This window comes from Rutilus rutilus, assembly GCF_951802725.1.
Source record: "Rutilus rutilus genome assembly, chromosome: 8".
Taxonomy (NCBI): domain Eukaryota; kingdom Metazoa; phylum Chordata; class Actinopteri; order Cypriniformes; family Leuciscidae; genus Rutilus; species Rutilus rutilus.
This window is the reverse complement of record NC_140222.1, coordinates 30,140,584-30,166,600: the sequence shown is the minus strand read 5'-3', so window position 1 is coordinate 30,166,600 and position 26,017 is coordinate 30,140,584. Positions and strand designations below refer to the sequence as shown.

General features: G+C 38.6%; 1 protein-coding gene across 3 annotated transcripts in view; it reads right to left on the bottom strand.

Annotated features, from left to right (window-relative positions):
* dennd1b (DENN/MADD domain containing 1B) overlaps positions 1-26,017 on the bottom strand; it is an 89,981-nt gene that overhangs the window by 11,512 nt on the left and 52,452 nt on the right. For 2 of the 3 annotated variants that reach the window (XM_084415983.1, XM_084415981.1), the window contains 9 exons: positions 24,220-24,320; positions 21,862-21,907; positions 20,481-20,582; positions 11,314-11,439; positions 7,816-7,917; positions 4,327-4,417; positions 3,681-3,721; positions 2,706-2,744; positions 1,307-1,363 (listed from right to left, as the gene is read on the bottom strand). In XM_084415983.1, coding sequence (XP_084272109.1) covers positions 1,307-1,363; positions 2,706-2,744; positions 3,681-3,721; positions 4,327-4,417; positions 7,816-7,917; positions 11,314-11,439; positions 20,481-20,582; positions 21,862-21,907; positions 24,220-24,320 — 705 coding nt within the window. The remainder of the gene's footprint in view (positions 1-1,306; positions 1,364-2,705; positions 2,745-3,680; positions 3,722-4,326; positions 4,418-7,815; positions 7,918-11,313; positions 11,440-20,480; positions 20,583-21,861; positions 21,908-24,219; positions 24,321-26,017) is intronic. The other variant, XM_084415982.1, reaches the window with a different exon arrangement.

Sequence of the window (26,017 nt, the reverse complement as noted above, 5' to 3'; positions counted from 1 at the left end):
CACTATTGACTGCTTTTGTATTGAACCCGTGAACTTTCAGTGAAATGTCCCTAATGTGACACTGAGGGAAACTGAGAAAGCACCCAATATATACCCAGTTTTGAACGTACTTCAAAATATCTAATTTTATGTTTCACAGGGGGGCGAAAAGTCATTTTTAAAGACATTTGCCATTGCTCTGCTAAATTTTGCAAGCGAAATCTACTAATTTCAATAGGAATTTAGGCAATCGGAGTGAGAGTTCCCTATGCAGATTTCACTCGTGTTCAAATAGATTTTACTTAAATTCACGGCTTGGTTTAAAATGGACTTTTGTGTAAACACTCTGTTTAATGCGTTGCTACACTATCGACAATGGGACTTTTTTGCGAGCGAAATTTAATCGAAATGTGACTCGAATTTTCCTCCTCTTCAGCGTCCTGGTGAAAAAGCAAAAAAAGAGAGGGAAATGCGTTACTCTGCGAAATTTTGCAGGTGAAATCCATTCAATAGGAATTTGCGCATTGGGAATTTCACGTGAGAAAGAAGGAGTTTTATTGAACCAGTGAACTTTCAGTGATGTGGTTTTCCCTAATGTGAAGGACCTTTCCTCATCTTAAGCGTCCTGCCAAAAAGCAAACAAAAAAAAGAAAGAGGGAAACTGAGAAAGCACACAACACTTTCTTAACATGTACCCAGTTTGGCCAGTGTGAGTTATTCAAAATGTTATGCTACAAGCCCGTTTGAGTCTTGTACGGCAACAGACCGCATGATTATTTATACCAACGCGCGCACACACCCAATAACACTGACTCATTTGAGAAGCGTCTTGTTCAAATCTGTTTTGGTTTAGCTGAAGCAGAGTAGACAGCAGCAGCTAACATCCGGCGTATCAACTGTGAGAGGTTTCGTCTCCTCTGGGCCGCCTTTCCGAGCTCCTGGCCTGACAGTTCACGCCACAATTGCCTTATCAAAGACATCAGTGTTATGGAAACATACATCTCGTTACATTAGCTTTGAAGAAATCACTCGCTCACTGATGAAATATGCAAAAAGTATGAAAGGTGATGCTAGGGAGGGGGGTTGACATGACAGCCTATCGCCAGAGGCGCACTTGTTAGAAATGTACACTCCCGAACAAAGCGCTAAGCAGGTTTCACAAGCCTGAGCGCGAGCCATGGGTGAAGTCACGTGATCCATCTTAAATAGTGTGTGTGCATGAGTCTGTATGAGTGTGAAGGTGAGAGACAGTGAGCTGCTTTATTCAGAAAGCATTTTTAGGCTTTTGAATGCACGGTTTTGATAAACAGAACTCCGAATAACTCACCTTTTGTGTAATCTTGCCCTTCATGTCACGTATTTTCCGCTTTGCGTGATCTTTGGCCTTTCAAAAGAGAGAGAAAACTATAATCAATAGCTGAACAACAAAATTTGTGGAAAACTAACCACAACCAAAAATGAAATTATTTTTTTATTATGTCATTATTTATTCACTACATTTTGTTCCAAACATATGTGATTTTTTCTTCTTCTGCAGAACATAAAAGAAGATATTTTGAGAAATATTTTAGTTTTTTTTGTCCATACAATGAAAGTCAATGGACTCCAAAGTTGTTTGGTTTCCAACGTTTTTCAAAATATGTCTTCATGATCAATACAGTACAGTACAAGGAAAGTAATATGACTGTCAATTATTAAGGTGAGTCACACAAAATCCATTCATTTCAATAAGTATCTGCATGACCAGGATTTTCGTGTGAGAGCGTTCAAGTTCAAGTTCGTCACGCGAATTTCTGTTGACCAGCAGAAAGCTGCTTCTGTGAGCTGTGCTTCATTCATCAACATACTTTTGAAAATGTGCCTTTTTTTTTTCTTTCAAAATTTCTGCTAAATTCTGGTGGAAATGCTAATGTTACTGCACCTTTACACTGCAATGTTTGTAATTCTGCACAATAACTTAATCAATTAAACTTAAGTCTGTCATGTTCTTAACAATAGCATGCAAGAGTGTGGTGAATTACCAAATTCAGGCCATAAATCCAAGCCCACTTTCTTTCTTTTTTTACATGTTCTGCACAGATTTTGAGGAAAAACCATGAAATATATTGGTTGCCAAAATGTAGACGCAAAATTCTTTATACAAGCACATGAATCTGTCAGACTCAAATTTCTAGTAACTAAAATACTGATTTATCATAAACACATAAACACAAAAGAAGATATTTTGAAGAAAATTGGGAACCAAACAACATTGGTCACTACTGGCTATCACATACATCACAATACATGTTATAATATAAAACAAAATCTCTCTAATGTTCTACAGAAGAAAGTCATATAAGTTTGGAGCGACCTGAGGGTGAACAAATGATGACAGAATGTTTTGGTGAATCTGTCACTCACCCTCAAGTTGTTTAAACCTGTATGAGTTTCTTTGTTCTGTTGAACACAAAAGAAGATATTTTGAAGAATGTTGGTAACCAGACAGTTGACGGTAGCCATTGACCTCCATAGTATTTTTTTTCTAACTATAGAAGTCAATGGTTACCGTCAACCAACATTCTTTAAAATATCTTCTTTTTTCATTTTATCAAAATTCTTGTGCGTGTAAACATGGCCATTGTTTCTTGCAATATGAATCACCATAGTGTAATCCCACATCTGCTAATAGCAAATATTGTTTTCATAAATCTAAGCTAAGAATGGCTTTTCTTGTGTGTTCTTACCATCTGAAGGTTTTTCACGACTGGTTTTGCCCTCTGCCGCTATGGAGAAGAGAACGTACGCATTTTCAGAGAACGTGCCAGAATTTTTCGTAAGACTTTTGCTGAATACATCTCACATAAAATATACACACTTTTACTCGCACATCACAAATCATTAACGGCTGAATAAACACCCTGTTCCTCCTGTCAAAACCTTTGTTTTGCCCCAAAGCAATGAGAAACAACTTTGCCATTAAAACAAACTATTAACCAGTTCTGTTCCCTTTATACAAGTGTGAAACCAGAGAGAGTGACGCTCTAGGAAGCTCTTCTTGTCGGAATTTATCTCTCGTTCCCGGGTAACATCGGTCTTTACCAGATGAATGCTGCCAGGCTAACACGCTAATGCGCGGGATGCTGCCGAGTTTACATCCCAAAGCCTTGACCGACATGATGGCGCTGCGGCCCTTTTCTTATGGATTTGTGTCAGTCAGAAGAGGTGAACTTTACACAAAACCTTTTGAAAAAGGCACTCCAGAGAACTAATTCGGCTCCGGCTGACGGATAGAAGGGGGAGGGGGGGGGGGGGGGGGACGCAAAGAGACAGTCAAAAAGAAAACAGGCGCGAGAGACAGCGCAGAGAGAGGTGAGAGGAAGACAGCAGAGGGAAGGAGAGAAGAAAAGAGTCCTTTTCTTTTGTTCAATCTATCGAGTAATGGCTGTGTTTCCTGCCAGAAGTCTCGTGTCATCTCCGATGACTGGCTGTCACATCATATCAAGCCTGTCTCAACATCTTAACTGTCCCACGCCACAGTTTTCACCATCTTCCCTGGCATCGCATCTCCACTTTCATGCGATTCGCTCAACTGGATATGTTTCATCACCTCATAACCGACGGGAAATAATAAAGGCGCTCAGCTGCTTTGGGCTTAATTATTCAACCGAAATTAACATTAACATTATGAGCAGAAAAAAGAATAATTGCCTGCTGCTTACCACCTTGGTGTGAATCCACTGTTGATAAGACCTTGTATTACCTAAGAAACAGAACCGCATGAGAGTGTTAATAATACATTTAGAACAAAATATTATTTATCAAAAAATATTAGAAGAAATTAGTCATTTTTATTGAAAAGTAAAGTGACAGTAAAGGCATTTATAATGCTACAAATGTTTCCTATTTCCAATAAAATGTAAATAGAAATGAAAAATCCAGAAAAAATAATCAGTTTCTACAAAATTATTGAGCAGATTTAGAAGGAATTTGACAACTTTTAAACAAAAAAGAAAACAACTTGTTTTGATAAAAAAGAAAATTCTGTCATCGTTTACTCAACCTTGTTTCATTCCAAACCTGCATGTCTTTTATAGAGGGTTTTTTATTTATTTTATTTTCATTGTGCTTTAACAACTGGTCACTTCTGTTTTATTTGTATGGAAAAGAGCAGCATGAACCTTCTTCAAGATTTCTGATTTTGTACGTCAGTAAATAATGACAGAAATGTCATTTTGCAAGAGCTCCTTTAAATGTTACATTTCAAAATGCCTAATGTTATTGTAGCTACTGTTCCCCAAGGGTAAAAGTAGTGCGAGTGTGTGCGAGCTGTTTTCACTCATTGAAAGATGGAGAGGTGGCACTCACTTCTACAGAAGCCCCCCTCTGTGATCTCCTCTTCATAGACGTCTGTAAAGCCCCTTCCTGCGTTTAATTTGGCCAGTCTGCCTTCAATGAACTGCCGCCATAAATTAAAGTATCACAGGTTATTAAGGAAGAAGGGGGATGGAGAACAACACCAAAACAATTCCATCTAGACTGCTCCAGACGTGGTCACTGTGTGTAATTTACATCAGGTGATGGATTAACATGGCAGAGGAGAATGTTGTGTGAGCAATGCCTTTTGGGAAGTTTAATTTCCTCTCTTGTCATGTAGAGGACATAAAAGGGATCTAATAAATATGCCCATTAAAACTAGGCCTATGACATTTCAGAAGTATGAAAATAAACATGATTGGAAAATATTTATACAAGTATAACGAACCAAATAAAAAAATAAAAAAATAATAGAAGATAATTAGATATTAAAAACATTTTCTGAATATTTAACATCAGATCATATAGTCAAACTTCAGTCTAGGTTTTTGTTTTTATGTCAGTGTCTTTGGTTGTTTTGGAAGGATGTGCAAACTTATATTGAAGTTGATATAAAAAAAATATTTTAAATATATAAAAGAAACTAACGAAACTAAATATAATACAGGTAAATAATAAAGATGTTATGTAAAGGAATATAGATAAAACATATGTAAAGATGATATATAGTACAGTCAATCATTTTACCGGATAATGCAAAATATGGGTTCTTGTGTATTTTATGGTCTATAAACTCAAAAAAACAAAGCTAAGACATTAAGGAATATATAAATGTTCTCAAGTTTATGGAAGTTTATTTAGTCTTCCAACTTATTAAAGTTATTAATCTGACAATTTTTGCATCCTTATAGGATTAATTAATAACATCGACTAAAAGGTACTAGACAAATGCTTGTATTAATGCATCATTTTATGTTTAAATATAAAATATTCTTGAAATGCTTGCATACTTGCATATATACTGTTTTAGAAATGTATAAATATATTTGATTTTTTTTCCACATCTTTTCAGCCAATGTTACCTTGAAGTTGTTTATTGTTGTAAGCCTAAGTAGAGCAATAGTGATGCACCACTAATAAATCGGATGTGCTTCTTGATTTCTGCACAAGTGCTTTGAACCGCCGAGAAGAAAACATTATTTTTAATGGGACCACTGGAGTAACAGTGGGCCAGAACAGGTCTCAGGTGTCCCAGTAACAGGGTGAGGACATCTCTAGGGGTCAGCACCTTTCATTGGACTCTGCTACAGGGTAACTTCATTACAATCTCTTTAATGAGTGATTGGACCACAGGGTTCAGCCTCAGACACCCAATTAGAGCATGTGATCAGGTCAAATTTACACCTATCCAAAACCCTCATCCTTCAGTATCGTGTTACAGACACACTCTCGCCTCATTAATTGGACACTGCTCCTACCTATCTGCTTATTTAGTGGATATTTAAAGGCTGGTATCTAATAGAGCTGGATATTGAAACAAATTTCATGATTTGATTGGATTTCAATTTACAAGCGTGCGATTCGAAATCAATTAATTTTGAATACATATCAGCTACAGTATATGCCAATTTTTCTCAAGTGAAAAAAGTCACTCAGGGAACCCTGTCAACTGGTACATTACTATAATAGCAATGGTTAAAATTAACAACTTATTTGTATACAAACATTTAAATCGTTTTTTATAACAAAATTGTCAATTACTTTTTAATGATATATAATTATGTTTCTACTTCAATTCAGTTTTGAAATATGGTGGCATAAAAACATGTTTTTATGATGGATTTATATAACTTATGAAATATATAACTTGGACACAGTCACCACTGATAACAGATCACTCTAAATTGTAATGGAGACACATGCATTTTCTGTAAAGCTGCTTTGAAACGATATGTATTGTGAAAAGCGCTATACAAATAAATGTGAATTGAATTGAAGAACAGGTTAAGCAAAACATGTAATAGATATATAACAGTAATAGTGCATATATATTCAGCACAATGCTTCTCTATAGAGTTCATTTTTCTAGCTGACTAAAGAGGTTTTGGACATTAAATGGCTTTTCTGAGGTAAATGTTACGTGACATTTTTTACAAGCTGTTATTTTTTGTATGTCTTTCCGCAGCTGAAACACTGATTGAGCGATTACATGAGACATGATACATTTCGTTAAGTTGTATCATATCTTTAAACATACCTTCTGATGTTCATTAATGTTTATGTCATGCTTTAACTAGTAGTAAAGAGGAAGAGATGATCGGTTCATGCACGCTTGAACTGAAGTGGCTACAGTGATCTGTCACGGCACATTAAAGATATTTATTGTTTGTCAAAAGTAACAAAGCTTATTGCGATTTATTGGATAGCAGGTGCGCTTAAATTCATATTTAGTGAAGTTCATAGACTAAAAGATCGATTCTTGGGATTCAAGCTCTTCAAAATAAGAATCGATTGAAATCGAGAAATCTCCAGGAATAGTATCTAGGAACAAACACTTGATGATGGAGTTGGTGACATTTGTTTTCTAAATTTCTTTATTTCATTATGCTATATTAACGGTGCACAAATGTTGCAAAACGCCATGTTAATGCATTGAAAACTAGAATATATAACAATAGATTTGTGATCTTCACATTTAATTATGACATGAACAAAAGGCATAATCACTAGCTAGAAAAACGTTTCCAAGCAACTAAATTTGCTGAATGCAACTACGACACATAAAAAAAAAAAAAACGCTGCATCTGAAGGTGTCAAGGGGGTAGTGATGAGAGTCTGGAGGAAGAACCAGTTAACCGGACCCGTGCAGACAGGGAGATGGGGAGATGCCAGAGCGCTGCGAGCTCTCTCTCGTTGGCAGGGTGATCGTGAGTTAGCATCAGGCGCTGGAAGCCGTGGAGGGAGGGGGGGGGGGGGTTAGGATACAGAAAGCAGGTCGCCGTTGACAGACTACCCCCGCAATCTCTTGGCAGCCAGCCTCTACTCGTTTCTAGGCAGGGCCGGCCTCCAAGCGGATGTGGTTCATGGTCAGAACGGGGCACTGCGGTGCTGGCCTTTTGCAGTACGGCCAAGTTGGAGATAAGGCCTCTCCCGGAGCTACTGCATGGGCGGGAGGTGGAGATGTCTTTGAACTGCTGGTCACTATCTGGGTTTTTGGAGGGAACGTTATGTGGATGGCGCGTCAAGACGGAGATGTGATTAAATGCGCAACTGCTCATTCCGGGTATAAATTAAGACTTTAGCGGAGGGGGAAGGAAAGAGGCTTGATATCATGGCTATAAATAGAGCTGGATGGTTCAAGTGTAAGCAAAACAGTAATCCTCTTGGAGTTATTGTGCAATATGTTGAACGAGTATCTATATAAATATCATAAACTTGTCAACCAAATGAACAAATCAGGAACACTACAAATGTGGTTTTTAAGTAATTTATGGTTGAGGCTTAAAACTGTGAAAATCTCCTCCATCGTTTCCACTTTACCTGCTTGAAGAGTTGCAGGTTCACGGCCATCGCAAGGAAACTTCTCATGGTGCTGGAGCGGTGTGCCACGAAGCTCTTCTCGCAGAAGGTGATTGGCTCTCCCTGGGGACAAGAAAGCCAGATTTAATGACTATAGACAGTCCGCTATTGGCTAAAACGCCTGCTAACTGTGCTGCTTCATCCGAGTCTCACAGACAGATGTTTTGTTTGACTGCGCTCACTTGTTTATCATCATCACCCGTTGCAATCAATTACATCATGTCACATGAACAGAATACAAAAAAAAGTTGCCAGAAGAGATCTAAGGCTTGTTGAGAGGATACACTTTGCCCGTATGTGTGAATTAGAAAAAGATTTGGAAAAGTTTTTGGGCTTATAAGGTTGAAAACAACATTTTTCTATGCAAATCGTTCGTAAAACCATCCCGACACAAATTTTATTGCACTGTTATGGTGGCCGAGAGAGCTCAACGCAACTGTAGAAAATGCATGCATTTAGAAAAAACATGCAAATAGAAAAAACACCAGCAAATTAAGAAAACATCTTCATCACTTTGACAACACGTGCTGTGTTTAACAACGCGTTTCTGTATTTGTTTGAGTTATGAGTATTTGCAGCACGTTTCTGTATTTGGTTGCATTGTGTGTATTTGCGGCACGTTTCTGTATTTGGTTGTGTTGTGAGTATTTGCTGTGCATTTCTGTATTTGGTTGTATTGTGTGTATTTGCAGCAAGTTTCTGTATTTGGTTGCATTGTGAGTATTTGCAACAAATTTCTGTATTTGGTTGAATTGTGAGTATTTGCAGCACGTTTCTGTATTTGGTTGAGTTATGAGTATTTGCAGCACGTTTCTGTATTTGGTTGCATTGTGTGTATTTGCGGCACGTTTCTGTATTTGGTTGTGTTGTGAGTATTTGCTGTGCGTTTCTGTATTTGCTTGTGTTGGGAGTATTTGCTGTGCGTTTCTGTATTTGGTTGCATTGTGTGTATTTGCAGCACGTTTCTGTATTTGGTTGTGATGTGAATTTTTGCAGTGCCTTTCTGTATTTGGTTGCATTGTGTGTATTTGCAGCAAGTTTCTGTATTTGGTTGAATTGTGTGTATTTGCAGCACGTTTCTGTATTTGGTTGCATTGTGAGTATTTGCTGTGCGTTTCTGTATTTGGTTGCATTGAGTATTTGCTGTGCGTTTCTGTATTTGGTTGAATTGTGTGTATTTGCAGCACGTTTCTGTATTTGGTTGCATTGTGAGTATTCGCTGTGCGTTTCTGTATTTGGTTGCATTGTGTGTATTTAGTTGCGTTGTGAGTATTTGCTGTGCGTTTCTGTATTTGGTTGCATTGTGAGTATTTGCAGCAAGTTTCTGTATTTGGTTGCATTGTGAGTATTTGCTGTGCGTTTCTGTATTTGGTTGCGTTGTGAGTATTTGCTGTGCGTTTCTGTATTTGGTTGCGTTGTGAGTATTTGCAGCACGTGTTGTCAAATTGATGAAAATGTTCTGTGTTTGTCTATTTACAGTGTGTTTTCTTCAGTTGCACTGCGGTGAGCTCTCTCGGCCACTCTACATTGACGCACTGAATGAGATTATTTATATTAGAACTGTATAATTTGTTTTTTTTAATTCTGTTAACTGGTTGTAAAACTATTCTTATATAAATGACATTGAATGCAAATATTTATACATAGTAAACTATTCCTAAGCAAATTGTATCGAATTGTCCCACTGAATAGTATGCGACTATTTAAAAATGGTTTTACGAAAAATTTTCAGAAAAATTCATTCTGCTCGAGTTTCACGAACAAGGCTCAATAGCAAGAAAGGCTAGCATTTCAAGCATCCTTTCTTTTTTGTTCTTTAATTATAATCCAGTTATAAATTTGTATAATTCATTTTCACAACAGCTAAGCGGCGTGGCTTAAAACCTGTCTGATCTGCGCATTTGTTACCATCGTTCTTGGTGCTCGGGGGTCAATAACAAAAGAGACCCATGAGGTATCACACTACGGTGACCTATATAAGTCCATGATTGCCGACTCTTGCATGGGAGCTAATTATGACTCCCTGCATTGTTTCATTTACAGCTCAGTTAGATGTCGGCGCTATGTTAAGGTGCTGAAGGGAAAGCATATGGGCTCCATAAAGCAGAGCGGAACTTCACACAGATGATTCGTTGCAAATGGAGGAAACTCTTTAGAAATGCAGCACACAGAATATAAGCCATTATCGCAGAACATGACAGTAATCCTGGTGAAATACTGGATGTGTAAAATCAAATACCGCTATCACATTTCAGATACATGCAGGCTTAGTTCAAGAAGGAATGCTCTGAAATGATGCATAAAATGACTGATTTTATAGTAAAATATTGCAACTAATGCAATGTTTTCAACTAAATAGCTCTGCAATGCTGTCATTTCAAAGACATAAGGGTGTTTTGTCTCTGTAAAAACAAAGTGAAATATTAATCAAAATAAAGCAGCACAAAGGCTGATTTTCAATCGTTCGACTTCTCAGACTCTTAATGAGATGGGGCCGACTGTCAAAAAGAGCGACCCATATTTGAGCTTGTGTTTTAAAGCAAAAGCGAAGCAAATGAAAGTGGCGTGACTGAGGGCCTTCTATTTAAAAAAAAAGAAAGCATGAAAACAGTGGTAATTCCATGTAGATTTGCAGACAATGTGCTCAATTGAGGCAGCGCTTTGAAGGCTAAGAGTTTCACAGACTTGACTTCGAGCATATGTGTATTTTTTTCTAGCGGCGAAAAGACAGTTTGTGCACAACTGCTAAAACATCAATAATGTATCTTCGCTCTGTGGGTCTACACAAACCAATTACTCTCTGCCTTGCCAACAAAGATGGCCACATTTGACAAACAGAGAGCACACTTTGTTTTCCTCAACACCACTCACGTAACCGGGAGGCACATTTCAGGAGTTTAGAGGGTCTGAGAAGACCATGAAGGCCCTGAGACTTCAAAGAGACAGTCCAGGCTTTTTAACATCTGACATTTCGGCTATGCAGACAGGCCCACCTTTCTCTGCACCTGTTTTCCCCTTTCTTTCAGCCTTTCTTTCTCTTTCTCTTGAAATGGCTTTGACTGAAAAAATAAAAATAGGCCACTTCTTAGGTTTAACTGAAACATTCTTAAAGTCTAAGAATGAAAAAAATATATATTTTAAAATAAAAAGTTGATGATAAACCCACATGACATTTTTAGAGTCATTAAAACTTGTTTATATTTTAAAATAAAAAGTCGATGATAAACCCACATGACATTTTTAGAGTCATTAAAACTTGTTGAAAATAGTATAAAAATGTAATAATGATTAAAATGTGATCTTAGTCACTGACATAAGCACACATAAAAATGCATAAATATTTATAAACGCATACTTATAAAATAATTAAATTATGTATCAAGATGGTACGTGGTGTTGATAAAGTGATGATAAGGTGATATTCCGTGCAGAGCTTGAAGAGAAGAGTGGTAGTCTTACAGGTTTATATCTCAGGGCGTCCCGATAGGAGCCAAACAACGCAGCCTGAGCATGCAGAAAGGCCCGAGCCACCCCGCTGCCTGTAGCGGTCGACTGCTTTTTCAGCTTACTCTTCAAACTGGAGACCTAAAAGAGGGAAAGAGAGGGAGAGAGTTAAATTAACACCTCTGAAATAGGTGGAGGAACAGGCAAACCCATTCAGAGTGTGAAGTGTCACATTTACAGGTCACCCCCCACCCTAAAAACCAAAGAAAGAAATCAAGAAAAGCCTTCTATCTCTCAAGAGCACCTGCTGCTCTGTTAATTGAAGCAATGGTGCCGTGTGCAGGGGTGGGGCCAGAGAGCAAAATGACTTTGGCAGAGAATCTTGGTCTCTCTTGCCCTTCTCTTTCTTACTAGCTACTTCCTAAATTCTCTCAACATACATATACTTTCATTATATGGTATACAATTATCTGCTTTTAGTTCTTTGTTGAGTCCAGTCTGATAGTGATGAAAATCAACTTTTGAATTAAATGTGTTCTTTTATTTTTGCGGGGCTTAAAAATATTTTAAAGGTGGAAGAAAATGTGATTTATGTGAAATAAATAAGCCTCCAGCTGAAGGAAATGCAAATTCATGCCATTCTGGATTGCAGAATTAGAGGACGCAGGAGAAGTAAATTAAATACTCTTACATTAGCAAAAAAAAAAAGAAAAGATTAAAACAAATATGATGTTTAACTAAACATTTTTGCTTATTGGTATGGTTGAATTGGATTATTGAAGGTCAGCAGCAAAGACATTGGTTAATAAAGTGAGATTAAATACATAAAGTATATTTGTGTTGTTTAACATTTAATTACTGCAGGTTTACATAATATTCTGAGAAACATGTTTCTGTTATATTTTTATGTGTTTTGTGTAAGTGAGATTAATAAATGCTTGTTTACATTTAGTTTAGAACTACAATAAGCATTATGTTCACACACACACACCACCTCTGCACTCACACCCCATTTATCTCAATGTGTCAGGACCGGTGTCAGCCAAAAAATTGGACGACAAAGTAACTTGCGTTACTTATTTGAAAAAGTAACTCAAATTTTTCGGTGTAAATTTACTCCGAATTTGGAAAAAAGTAATCTGATTACGTAATTCAAGATGTAACACCCCAACACTGGGTGTAACAAACATGCAGAAAACATTTTGTTGTCATGTGACAAGAAAACCATAGAATAGGAAATTAGAGAAAGCAAAGGTTAGTTCATGAAAATGTGATCTTATTTGTAATTGACCCATAAGCCAAAATAAATGTGCATACATATTTATAATGCATACTTATTAATAAATACATAATATGACCAAGGAAGTATTTGATATGCATGTCCCCACCAGATTTTTCCCCATACTCCCAAGCCTTCTGTATCAAAGCATCCAAGCCTGTCATGAGACACAGCGGTGCACGAACACATGGGGATGAACCATGAAGCGGTGCTTGATCCAGGTAATCTAAGGTAACCAAATTGATTACATATTCTGTGGTGCTCATAACCATCTGCTGGCAATTCATTTGCACGCCTGCAATTGACACTGAGCAGCATGCATATCAATAATCAGTTTAGATTGCTTCATTAGGGAAGATCAAGCAAGGACCATAAACGAGAGCATTTAGGCAGTCCACAGAATACCAAGAGGCAGTTCAGTTTAGGAGCGCAGCAAAATCACCTGGGTGAATCGCCACTGACCCTTTTGAATGTGGAAAGAGGTTTTGTTCCAGATGTTCACAAAATGTGGCATTCTTCATATTGAACAAGTTTAATTTTTGTTGTCTTTTGTTCTATTTGTCCCTATTGGGGTGCATCTCTTTTTCACAGAGTCCCTGAGCTGATATGGCGAATACTCCAAAGCATCAAACTGGAAGTTTAGCGGCACTAAATTAACAAGTGTCATCTCCATATTCACACTGGCTAAGTGCTTTTATGTTTATGTAAAGTTGGCGCCATATTAATATTTCATGTTGATGCGTTGTCTTTTTTCCCTCACTTCTCTCGCTCTCCCCAAACAATCCATTAAACAGTCTTCATTTTTGAAGAATCAAAGAAAGCAAAATGCCACTCACACTCAGGAGAACGTTCACCATACCCAGTGGGCAAATAAGAGGAGATAAAACAAAAGGTTGTGCACAAGAATGTCTTCAATCTTTCTGAATTACAATAAGTGTATATCTAATGAAATAAATGTATATAACGTTACTTAATATTTATTATTTACAATTACACATGCCCCCCCTCATATATATATTACTGCTAATGCTAATAGATACACAGACACACTGATGTGAGCATGTACGGTATGCTGCTGCTGCATAAATAGACATGCATAAATCCAGTACCAGATCTAGGCAGGTGGAGCTGGAGGTGGAGGGTTTCAGATTAACTCTGATGGAGGACGCAGATCTAGGCAGGTGGAGCTGGGGAGGTGGAGGGTCTCAGATTAACTCTGATGGAGGACGCAGATCTAGGCAGGTGGAGCTGGAGGAGGTGGAGGGTTTCAGATTAACTCTGATCGAGGACGCAGATCTAGGCAGGTGGAGCTGGAGGAGGTGGAGGGTCTCAGATGAACTCTGATGGAGGACGCTGATCTAGGCAGGTGGAGCTGGGGGAGGTGGAGGCTTTCAGATTAACTCTAATGGAGGACGCAGATCTAGGCAGGTGGAGCTGGAGGAGGTGGAGGGTCTCAGATGAACTCTGATGGAGGACGCTGATCTAGGCAGGTGGAGCTGGGGGAGGTGGAGGCTTTCAGATTAACTCTGATGGAGGACGCAGATCTAGGCAGGTGGAGCTGGAGGTGGAGGGTCTCAGATTAACTCTGATGGAGGACGCAGATCTAGGCAGGTGGAGCTGGAGGAGGTGGAGGGTCTCAGATGAACTCTGATGGAGGACGCTGATCTAGGCAGGTGGAGCTGGGGGAGGTGGAGGGTTTCAGATTAACTCTGATGGAGGACGCAGATCTAGGCAGGTGGAGCTGGGGGAGGTGGAGGGTTTCAGATTAACTCTGATGGAGGACGCAGATCTAGGCAGGTGGAGCTGGAGGAGGTGGAGGGTTTCAGATTAACTCTGATGGAGGACGCAGATCTAGGCAGGTGGAGCTGGAGGAGGTGGAGGGTCTCAGATTAACTCTGATGGAGGACACAGATCTAGGCAGGTGGAGCTGGAGGAGGTGGAGGGTTTCAGATTAACTCTGATGGAGGACGCAGATCTAGGCAGGTGGAGCTGGGGGAGGTGAAGGATCTCAGATGAATTCTGATGGAGGACTATCTTACAGCAAACACTGAACCAGACTATTTTAATGTTGAGCAAGAAATCTCATTGGCGGCAGGACCAGAAAAGGCCAATTAGCTTGTGCCATGCAGTAATGATGTGATCGTAAGAAGATGACAAAGGACCTATCAGCCTGCGCCCATTAGAGTATATATATATATATATCCTGTATGATGATACAATTAACTACAATGCATTTTTCCTCTGTTAATACTCAATTCATAAATCACGTTCACAGATAATGCTGGTGATTCACTTCAATTTAATAACTGGGCGGCACAAGCTTGGCCAATAATTGATCAGTCAGACTAATTAACTTCTATACTTTGAGTAACATTAACGAGATGTGAGCGGGTGGGGCATCAGAGGGGAGCTTAGCTCTACAGGTGATAAACCTATTTGGCAGTGACATTTTTTAGTGTAAAGTCATTCAGCCTATAATCTGATCAAAGGGAGAGTCCCCCATTGGGTCCAATTATAACTATGGTATTGTAGGAGGTGGGTAGCTAGGGTGGGGGGTTTGGGGGGGTATATGTGTGTGTGTGTGTGTGTGTGTGTTTTGGGGGGGGGTGTTGGGGGGAGATGACTTATGTTGAGTTATGATATTCATAATCTATGCAGAGAGGCCTTTCCACTATAGGTCTTCTCCCCATAGCTGTGATCTTTTCAATTTACATCAAGCGAGGATGGCTGAGGATGAAAGTGCAGCCTCCGACTCGCTGAGCCCGTCGAGGGCAAACACAGGGCCTCATTAAAGTCTACTGCATGGACTCCCCAACAGGGTTTGAAGTGCGTCAAGTAAAGAGCACAGGGTCAGAGGTGGCCCTGAAAACAGATCTCCATTTAACTCACCAGCTGGAGATGATAATTAGCAGGTGCATCACTGTCTCCTGCTCTAAAGGATGATACCATGGAGATCTGCTCTGTGGTGGGCTTCTATTATACACCGCGAGTTTCAACAGAACACCACTTCTGAGACGCTTTTGCGCGCACACACACACACACACACACACACACACACACAAACGCCGGTCTCTCCTCGAGAGCTGAGCTGTTTATGGTCAAGGGATTTTAATTCATTGAACTGGACAAGCCGCAGACAGGCGCTACACACAGTCATGTCCTCACGCATATATTGTACACTTTTTCCAGGTTTATAAATGGAGATCTGATGGATTTTACAACCTGACTATATATATATATATATATATATACATATAACAGCTCAGCTCTCGAGCCTGTATGATGACACAATTAATTTATAAATGATTATGATAAATATAAGAAGTAAAAAATGAAATGACCATTTAAAAAGTTAATCTAGACATGTAAATAAATAAATCAGCTCACAATATTGTCAGGTTACATTGTGACCGTTTTGGAGTATGGCTGAAATACTCTTCTTTTTTTTTTTTTTAAGACAGAGGGAAAAATATGTTTTGTTAAGGATTCTGTCCAGGGATGGAAAGCCGTTGGGAGGCAATTAGAGGACTACAAAGAAAAAAGAAATAGATATGAAAATCTTCTGCTTTCTTTTGATGTGCAATAGGCTGAAAAGTAAATGTACACGCGGACTGAATTCACATCCTTTCAGAAAAACACAAAGACAAAGTGTATTTCAACCGTAATGCTAAAGGAAACGCAGGTTAGTGTCTTGTTCTTAACACAGCATACATTAAATAAAATAATAATTATGTTAATTAATTAATTAATTTAAATTATATAACTTAATATAAAAATAATAAAACTATTTTCAAACAAATAAACAATGCTTACAAAGTTTAGTGTCTTTCTTAATACACTGAATACATTTAAAATAAATAAATAACAAAAGTGCATAACTTAAATGTAAAACTAATAAAACAATCATCAAACATAAAAAATGCTTAAAGATTACTAACAAAACGCAAGGTTAGTGTATTTTTCTTAAAACGCAGCATACATTTAACAAATAAAAAAATAAAAAATATAACTTAAAATAAAAGAAACTTTAAATCAAACACAAATCAAATAAAATATGGTAAAACAATTTTTTTATATTTATCAGACAGTTAAAAATAAATAAACAAGTACCGAACTGAAAGAAACACCAATACAAATGACCACTCAATAGTATTCACTAGTTAGCATTCACAAAGCAAATGACTCCATCAATCACTGCTAGTTTATATGCTAACAGAAGCATGCTGAATGCGCAAGTTATTCGATTTTGGTATGTGGAAGATGTAATGCAAGTTTGTTAAAAACGAAAAAATGCATTCAAACACTAAAAAAGACATTTTTTAATGCAAATGTGAAAGTAAACCTTTGGTTTTTAAGACATCTGCATTTGATTTCAGTCTGACACTCAAGCAAAAAGCGCCAATCAAGTACAGTTATTGTTCATCAACAGACCAATAATGGTGGTGCCTTGAGGGCTGGACACTGCATTAGTCCACTCGGGGCGGAAATGAGCCCCACCTGGTCTGCCCCGTCCCGCACACTACGGCACGAAGAACTGATCCTTTAAGAGGGTCCTGAATGGGCTTGATTTGCGATGCCTTGAAATAGAACGAGCGCTGAAGAACTCAACATTCCCACTTTCCCCAAACAGTAATTGTTTGGTGTGTCAGCTGATGTAGTGCTTGTTTTTGTTTTCTCTCGAATCCCAATTAAACACCATGCCGGGTGATCTCAGAGGAGGCGCGCGGATATTGCACTCTCTCTGATTAATTTGTTAACCTTCATTTGGTAGCTTAATATACACGAGGTGGGTGTGCAAACTTGAATTTTTGCTGTTGATTGAGAACGTAAACGATCAAACGCAGGAAGTACAAATATAAGTTGTGTGGAAGAGACGAAAAGGGAGACAACCGGAATGACACGAGCAGCAAAGACAGAGAAACTGGAAAAGTAAACAATAGATCTGGCGTAACTCGAACAAAAGTAATAAAGTCAAAAGGAATATTTTATCAAAACAGTCTCAGGATTGATACAGCACCTGTGAGCAGAGAGAATCGCATCCAAATAAGATTGCAGCGCTGTTTGGTGGCACAATGGATTCATAATTTTCTATTTTTAGATCGTTTTAATGACTGCACAAGTAAACACCCCCCATACCCCGCTACCAAATCCAATTATAATTGAATAAAATAAAAAAAGCAACAGTTTCACAATGTTTAAGAAGGAAAACACCTTCATTTATTTGTGAGAGAGCAAACTCTCCTTTTAACATAATTTATTTCCTTTCTTTTTCCTTTTGCAGAATCTACAACCACCCATCATTAAAATCTCCTAAATATTTATAAATTCCGTTCTTGATGGAACTAGAAAAACTTCAGCGACAAACACCTTCTAAAACAAAGAAAATCTAGTTAGAAACAATAAAGTTAGCACAAAGAGTCACACTAAAAAGACATCAAAGTGATCTTTATTTTAATGTTTATATACATGCTGGATCAAAAAGTCACTTCAGACGGTTTAATCTCATTTTCACACATTGTACAAAATAAAAAGTTGTGCTAAATTTATTTTGAACCCTCGTGTGACACTTTCGAAAAGTGTGGTGATTAAAACTGCAACCCAAAAAACACAATCCGTGGACTTTCAACCCCGTCCCATCTGATGTTTCCAATAAAAAGGCATGTTTGAAATCATTCTCAAGCGTTCGCCACATCCTTTCTGAGCCGCTGCAATTATTATCTCTATTTGTAAAATCCGTTGGTTTGTGCAGAACGGAATCGCTACTGGCGTGGTAGCATTTCTAATAGTCAATAAATCTAAAATATTATGTGTGAAATTGGGAAAAACTGCCATTAAGTGACAGACAGCGGTGAGCACAGCATAGGGTCCCGTCTGAAAAAAGGGCCAAGTAATTCAGGACAACTGTCACCCCTGACCCGTCTGAGAGCGGCTCTAGTGGTCAGACTCTCCAAATAATAAAGCCCACATGGTAAAAAAAAAAGCCTTCAAACACTTAATTAGATGAATCTCAAAAGGTTCGGCTTAAATCAATAAAAGACTTGGGAGGAAAGAAAAGAAAAAAAGAAACGCTCCAGGGTCAGTTATATTCTATTTTGCTTTATAGTTGTAAAATGCATTGATTTTTTTTAGAGGCCAGAAATGCTAAAATCTCAGAATAAATGGGTATTTAAATAATGAAAGTAAAAAAGTGAATCAAATTAATTGATTCAATTAAATTCCATCGATTGGCCCTTTTTAAACACCAAATTGCAAGGCACTTTCGCCATGTGACAGACTATTTAAGATAGAAAGGGCGGGGGGGAATAAACCCAGAGCGTTTGCTCAATTTAAACGTATTCCTTGAGTTATGAATTTTAATATCCCCAAAGGTATGATAACCAGAGGAAGAGAAAAATGAATTTTTGCGGTGATAAATATATTATTGTAGGTGACATTTACATTCAGGTGGGGTAATTTAACATGATATGCAGAATACGTTCTATCATTAGTCAATGAAAAATTGCGTGAGAGGATCAAAGCAAACATGAAGCTGCCACTTAATTTATCACGCTACGAAGACAAAGAGGTTTTTTCTTTCCCCTCCGTCAGTTTCAAAAGACCCGACTCTTTTTTTTTTTATACGACGCTCTCGGTTTGCAATTTAATTTACAAATGGGATGCCAGTGCTGAGATGGCATAACAGAACAGGCTGGCTTTTTCTGCTTGGACAGACAGCAGCGGGATCCACCGAGTCATATAGGAGTGTTAAAACACCCCCCCCCCCCCAGCGGGACAGAAAAAGAGAACGCGAGAGGAGAAGAAAAAAAAACAAAACAAAAACACACGTTTCTTTATGTTCAAAAGGACAGATGACAGACGTGTTTCTGACCCTGACGCTGGATGCACTTCCCTGTTGCACTGACCGTGCCACCTAAACATTAATTAAAGAGAGAAAGCGCTGGCATGTGGCAGAAAAGCAGGATCTAATAATTGGCCCCCTTCTTCCCCGCGCCTACAGAAAATCCAGGACTTCTAGCGAGATGTGCCACTGGGCAGAGAGAAAGGGGAAGAAAAAGAGAGAGAAAAAAAAAGAGAGATGAAGGCAGGAGTTTGAAATTTTACAGAGATGGCTGGCGAATTGCGACGGACGTTTAACGTCACAGGGCAAGTTTGCAGAGAGTGGTTTTTGGGGATTCACGGCTGCGTCTGCTAATGATGAGGACAGAGGTGCGGTGTGTTCCTCTGACCAGAAAGAGACTGTTTGTTTAAATGTGCAGCTGGACGAAAAAGAGAATGGGAGAAAATGGCAATCATATTTGTGTGTGTGTTTGTGAATTTGAAACAGTGTGCTTAGAACAAAAGAAAACGATAGAGAACGGAGAACGGTAATGTATGTGTGTGTGTGTGTGTGTGTATAGGTGGGTTCACTTTTGTTACTTTAGGGACAACATTGTTCCCAGAACTTAGTAAAATTAGGGGAAACTTACCTTTTAGAGACATCCTCAAAAGTAAAAATAATTCTTAAAATAAATATATAAAATATTTATATTAAATTTATATGTTTTTATAAGTAAGTTATATATAAAAGCTAGTTACTTATCTCTTCTCTGGATATATATAGAGAGATAGAGATAGAGATATAGATACACACACACACACACATACACACACACAAACACACACACACACACACACACACACCATTTGACAAAGCCTCCTTTTAGGGACATTAGGCTCCATTGAAACAAGGCTTCAAAAATAAAGTAAATATTATTTGTTAATTCTAAAAATACAACTAATTTTTGGAAGCTTTAAGGTTAGTCTGTAATAATTATAAACGTGTATATATAAAAACAACAGAAGTCTAAGGCGAGTCCTCATTTAGATTTCTAGGTAAACGTGTGTGTTGTTGTGGGACACTCACCACGTCACTGGGCAGCTTGTGCAGATCGTCTGTGGGGCTTTCCAGGGTGTTTGTGTCCACGTTCAGAATGACCACATCCTCCAGGGACCTGCCCTTTACTCTCTGGAAACGCAACACACTTTGTTACACACCGTCCTGACTATTCCCATTTCCTGTGACCGTTTTAATGACTTTACAATGTGATAAATAAACAGTAGTTTATTTAAAAAATGTGTATAAACTTTTTTGTGAATGGTTAACATAAACTGTAAATGTATTTTCACAGTATTAATTTCCAGACTACTGATGATTCTCTATTTAGAGAACATAACATCTTTCTTTTTTTCTTCAATGATATCAAAACCTCCACATAAAGACGGAAGCAGAAAATATTTAAATACATTAAATGAACAATCCAAACACTGGATTATCATAAATGAAACCACATGAAGCTTTTAAATTATGTTCTTAAAAAAAAAAACTACAAAGACTCACAGAATCATTCTTGGTTGAGAGTCAAAATATTTAAATCAATATCAACACAATTTAAAAAGAAATCATTTAGTACAACTGGAACGTTGTTTGTGAATAAATGACACATTAAAAAGTTAAAGCAGTAGATCAAATGTTAAAAATACATTTTATATATACGTGTATGTATCAATATATTTGCAACATTTGCAACTATTTTCAACTAATAATATATAACACCTAATCAAATAATAAAACTATTCAGGCATGTTGAATGAAGCACCGTGTTGAGCGGCGTAATGCTTCCACACAATGGTAGTCACGGTAGTGGCGACAAATCCAATAATTATTCCTCCAGTGCAGGTGGGGGAAACAGCCAAGTGTGTAAAAAATTTCTGGTTTGTCATTTTTGACAGTCGCTGCTACGGCGGCCCATGTGCTGATTTGGTCTAATTACGTGCAGCCGGATTGGGGAGGGAGGGGGACTGTCAGCGGGCGAACGTGTGATAAACACCAGCACTGGCGCGACTGTCAGCGCTATCAGATCTGCGCATGAAGCTATAGGTCTACCTCCAACCAACATGCCATTTCTCAATAACCGAACGCACCATCTCTTTGTTTCTCCGCCGTTTCACCGGCTCTTTCATTTCTCTTGGGCGCCCCGGGAGATGAAAAGCAAAAAAACAATGTGTCAATTTTTGTAGGTTTCTCGGCGCTCGGTGATGATGCATCAAAGTAGATGGGCGTTATTAGCATCTCAGATGGTTGGAATCCAGAAGAGTGGTTGGTTTTAAATGACCCGGTGTGAAAAAAAAAAAAAGTAAATAATGATGGTTTATGTAATATTGACTGGTGTGCTTCTGATCAAACTTCACGTGAAAACACTTTAAGGATGATGAACGGCTGCTGACGGAAGATTTATGTGACGTACCTCTAAAAGGCTGAGATGAACTCCGACCAGATATGGCATGGGCGCACTGGGAACAGAGACAAAACGCAGTCATTAGCAACATGAAAACAGCTTTATTGCATTTTAAAAAATAGTCATAATTCAAGAAATGCGTTGTTTTTTTTCCAACGCAATGCAGATACAACGTAAAAATATTAAAAAACGCAGCCGTACATATTACAGAACAAATATAACACCAGGCCAACAATTTCGAACGGAATAATAATAAACGAGGACCACCGTAAATTGACATATCTTTGACGCAGCATGCATCAGGAGCTAAACTTTAATGGCATCCTCGGCCGTTTCCCGGAACGAGTGCGTTTGAGCAGTGAAGGTGATTAGTGTAATTGGCGAGCGTCACTTTTGAGTCTCGGTGCAGAGCGGGGCGAGGCAGGGCCGTGTAATTAGATAGGTTTGGGTAGCCGCTACAGTGCTCGCTCAATCAGGTTATGTGGCTAATAAGCTGCAGTCTCCCTCACTGCATCTGTTAAGGCCATAGATTTAACTGACATGCAGGCATGCTGACACACAGACACGCACGCACATGCACGGGGTGAGCCCTGTCACGTCATTGTTGTCCATGAGTGTAACTTTGTTATGACAGCCTAATTCCCATCATTTCTAATAGCGTTCATTATGAGCGATTGCACAGCCTTATAATATGATAATGCTCTTTTTTTTGTATAATTAGATCGCTAAAATACGATAAATCACCTCGGATGTCGGCCCTGGAGTGGAAAACGGTGCTACTCTTAAAGCTGCATTTATATCAATGCTGTATTATTCGACCACAAATAGTTTCTAGTGTCAAGCATGGCAGCACAAGTCTGTCAATTTAAGGGTATAGGGTGTTCTGGTAGCTATACAGCGGGGCTGTAAGCTAAGAGTGTGGTCACGGTTTCAGCCCACACTCGGCATACGGAAATCAGCCTGCCTCTCAACCCGTATATATGTTTCTGATGGGTAAAAAAAGAAAAAGAAAAGTAGATTGCATGCTGGATTTGGCGTGGTGGCATTAGTGCTAATAAATCATGTCCTTCATAAACCCTTTGAGATCCCAGATATGGTGAAAGATATTTATTAGGATGAGGGGTATTTCAGAAGGAAGTATTGCATGTTCAGAAACACTGTTTTACTGATGGAGCGATGGAGAATATCAGCCAGGCCAATTAATTGCCTAAAGTTTGGACGAACTTGGAGACTGTACCTGCTTGGCCGATTAACAGAAATCTGACCTTTTCAAATTAAGTGCATTTTTAAGTGAAATATTGTGTAAACAAAAATCTATTTTGTAGACAGACAGATAGATAGATAGATAGATAGATAGATAGATAGATAGATAGATAGATAGATAGATAGATAGATAGATAGATAGATAGATAGACAGATAGATAGATAGATAGATAGAGACAGACAGACAGACAGACATAGAGACAGACAGACAGACATAGAGACAGACAGACAGACAGACAGATAGATATATAGATAGACTGATAGACAGACAGACAGACAGACAGACAGACAGACAGACAGACAGACAGACAGACAGACAGATAGATAGATAGATAGATAGATAGATAGATAGATAGATAGATAGATAGATAGATAGATAGATAGATAGATAGATAGATAGATAGACAGACAGACAGATAGATAGATAGATAGATAGATATACAGACAGACAGATAGACAGATAGATAGACAGATAGATAGATAGATAGAGACAGACAGACAGACAGACAGACATAGAGACAGGCAGAAAGACAGTCACAGACAGACAGGCAGATAGATAGATAGTCACAGACAGACAGATAATAGACAGATAATCAGACAGATTATAGACAGAGAGACAGATTATAGACAGACAGATAGATAGACAGCTAGACATACAGATATTTCATTAATCTAGATAGATATCTTTTTATTTATCTCTCTGTCCATTTATTCTGACATTTCAATACATATTGGCTATATCTGTCATTAAGCAGAAAGAAACAAAACATTTTCACAGACCCGACTGCCACATGTTCCTGCTGCCTATTGCATGCTCATTATTAAATATTTTGGCTTAAGATGATAATGGTTTCGACATGGAATGCAGTAATATCAGCTTCCAATGCAATCCACAGAACTGCACAGATTTTCCCCAATCAATGCACAAAACTTGGATTCCATGGGTACTGTCAAGATCTGCTTATGACGTACAAGTCTAACTTCACTCGAAAAGGCCTAAAGCATAAAAATCATACAGCTCTAAAGCTCAAAAAGCGACAGCCCAAGCTTGAGTGAGATACAAATGAGACATTTGTGTGTTTAAGTGTGCAGATGAGCTCTTACCAGCAGTAATCCAGCAGGTGAGGAGGAAGTACAGGAATGAAGATGTGCTGCCAGTGCATAGGGTAGAGCATGGCGGTGGACCCTTGCACGCATGCAGTTAACTACGACAAAAAAAAAAGAAAAAGAAAAAAAGACGTGAGCTTCTTCATGTGACGGGCTCATCAATGAATACCCCATCACACTACAGGGGATTGCGTTTATTGCGGGCCAGGAGAGCAGGCTGTATAGTAATTCTATTTATCTAAACATCACAAGCTGATTAAATGTGCTTTTTTTGGTTTTCTGATGTTAACAGCACAGGTTCAAATCCAAATTCGGGGCATCAATCAAGGGACTAAAAATACACACAAGGTGTCAAATGTGTAGCGTCTCCAGGACCGATACAAAATTAATGATGCTTTATTACTGTTATACACATGCACACAGTATCTGACTCTACAAGAAGCAAACACTTAATTATATCGCTGGTGTGGATGTTTAATGAGTGAACACCCAAGTGACCCCTCACCACACCCTGATTCCCCCTCATGGCTACCTAGCAGTTGTAATGACCTGTGTGGCACACGCGCACACGGCAGAGCTTCCTCATCTTCCAGATTAAAATAACATGATTAAATATGGAAAAAGAACAGAGGTCTGAAGGCTCCTCTGGGACTTCATTAGGGCAAATTGCCAAAGAATGAAACATGAGTTAGCCAAGAGAGACTGTGAGCTGTTGGAATACCACCGGGAGTAGGGGCTGGAAGAAGGGGTCTTGACAATTGGAGCTTCCAGTAATGTGTGTGAACCATGGCTCCGAAGTATCAAGAGACCCCCCTGCTCACTGACACACAATATCACAATTGACCACTGAAACCAACCAAGCTTGGCGGTGGCACAACAGCTCGCTTCAAAGAGATCAGTTTAAATCTGGAATCCCGTCTGTATTCAACTGTGCGCGAGGTGTAAGGCTGGTTGCGTGTTGTTGTTGTTGTGCATTGAATTCTGTGACATTGTGTTCGAACGCAACCGCTCCAGATAAGACGTGACCTATCGAGTCAAGAAATAGTCCAGCTTTAATTAACAGTTATTTAGTGCCATGCATTATTACATATGCAAATTTGTTGTGCAGTACTCTGAAAAGAACGAAAAGGCTTTAGTTGTGACAGATCTAATTTTGTTCAGGCAATTTAGAAGAAAGCAATGAATATTTATGGCATTTCTCACCAATTGAAGTTTGGTTGATATCAAAGCTTTGAGACCCGCTCTGTTCGAGATCCTATTTCTCAAGGTCCAATAAATGAATCATGCTGAGAGGTCATTGCACTGCAAAGAAACACTTTTCTTTGACTGCGAACAGACTGCCATCTAGTTTCTTAGAGGGGAACCCTTCCGTGCCATGCAGAGATGGGTAAGAAAGCCTAATGGCGTATTCCAATTAATTCAACAATGTCCACAGACAAGCCCAATTGGCTTGATTTATTCTCGACTTGAAAGTAAAGCCGTGCCGTCTTCTTTCAAAGACGAGGGCACAAAAAGGAGGTGGCAAAACCTAGATAAACATTAAAAGGTGGAATTCAAAAACAAATTAACTCTTGATATTTTTCCCACAAAAGTTGTTTTGCTCACAACCGAGGGATTCATCAGGAAGCACGCACGATCCTGCAAGAAAGTCAGTCGTGACCTCCTTTCTGTGACAATTAAAGAGAAAGTTCAGAATAACTGTATCGATGCCATTGAATCTCCAGTTGTACCCACAATGCACTGCTGGAGTGCTGCGCCTAATAAAATATTTGGCGGTCTTATGAATAATTAATAA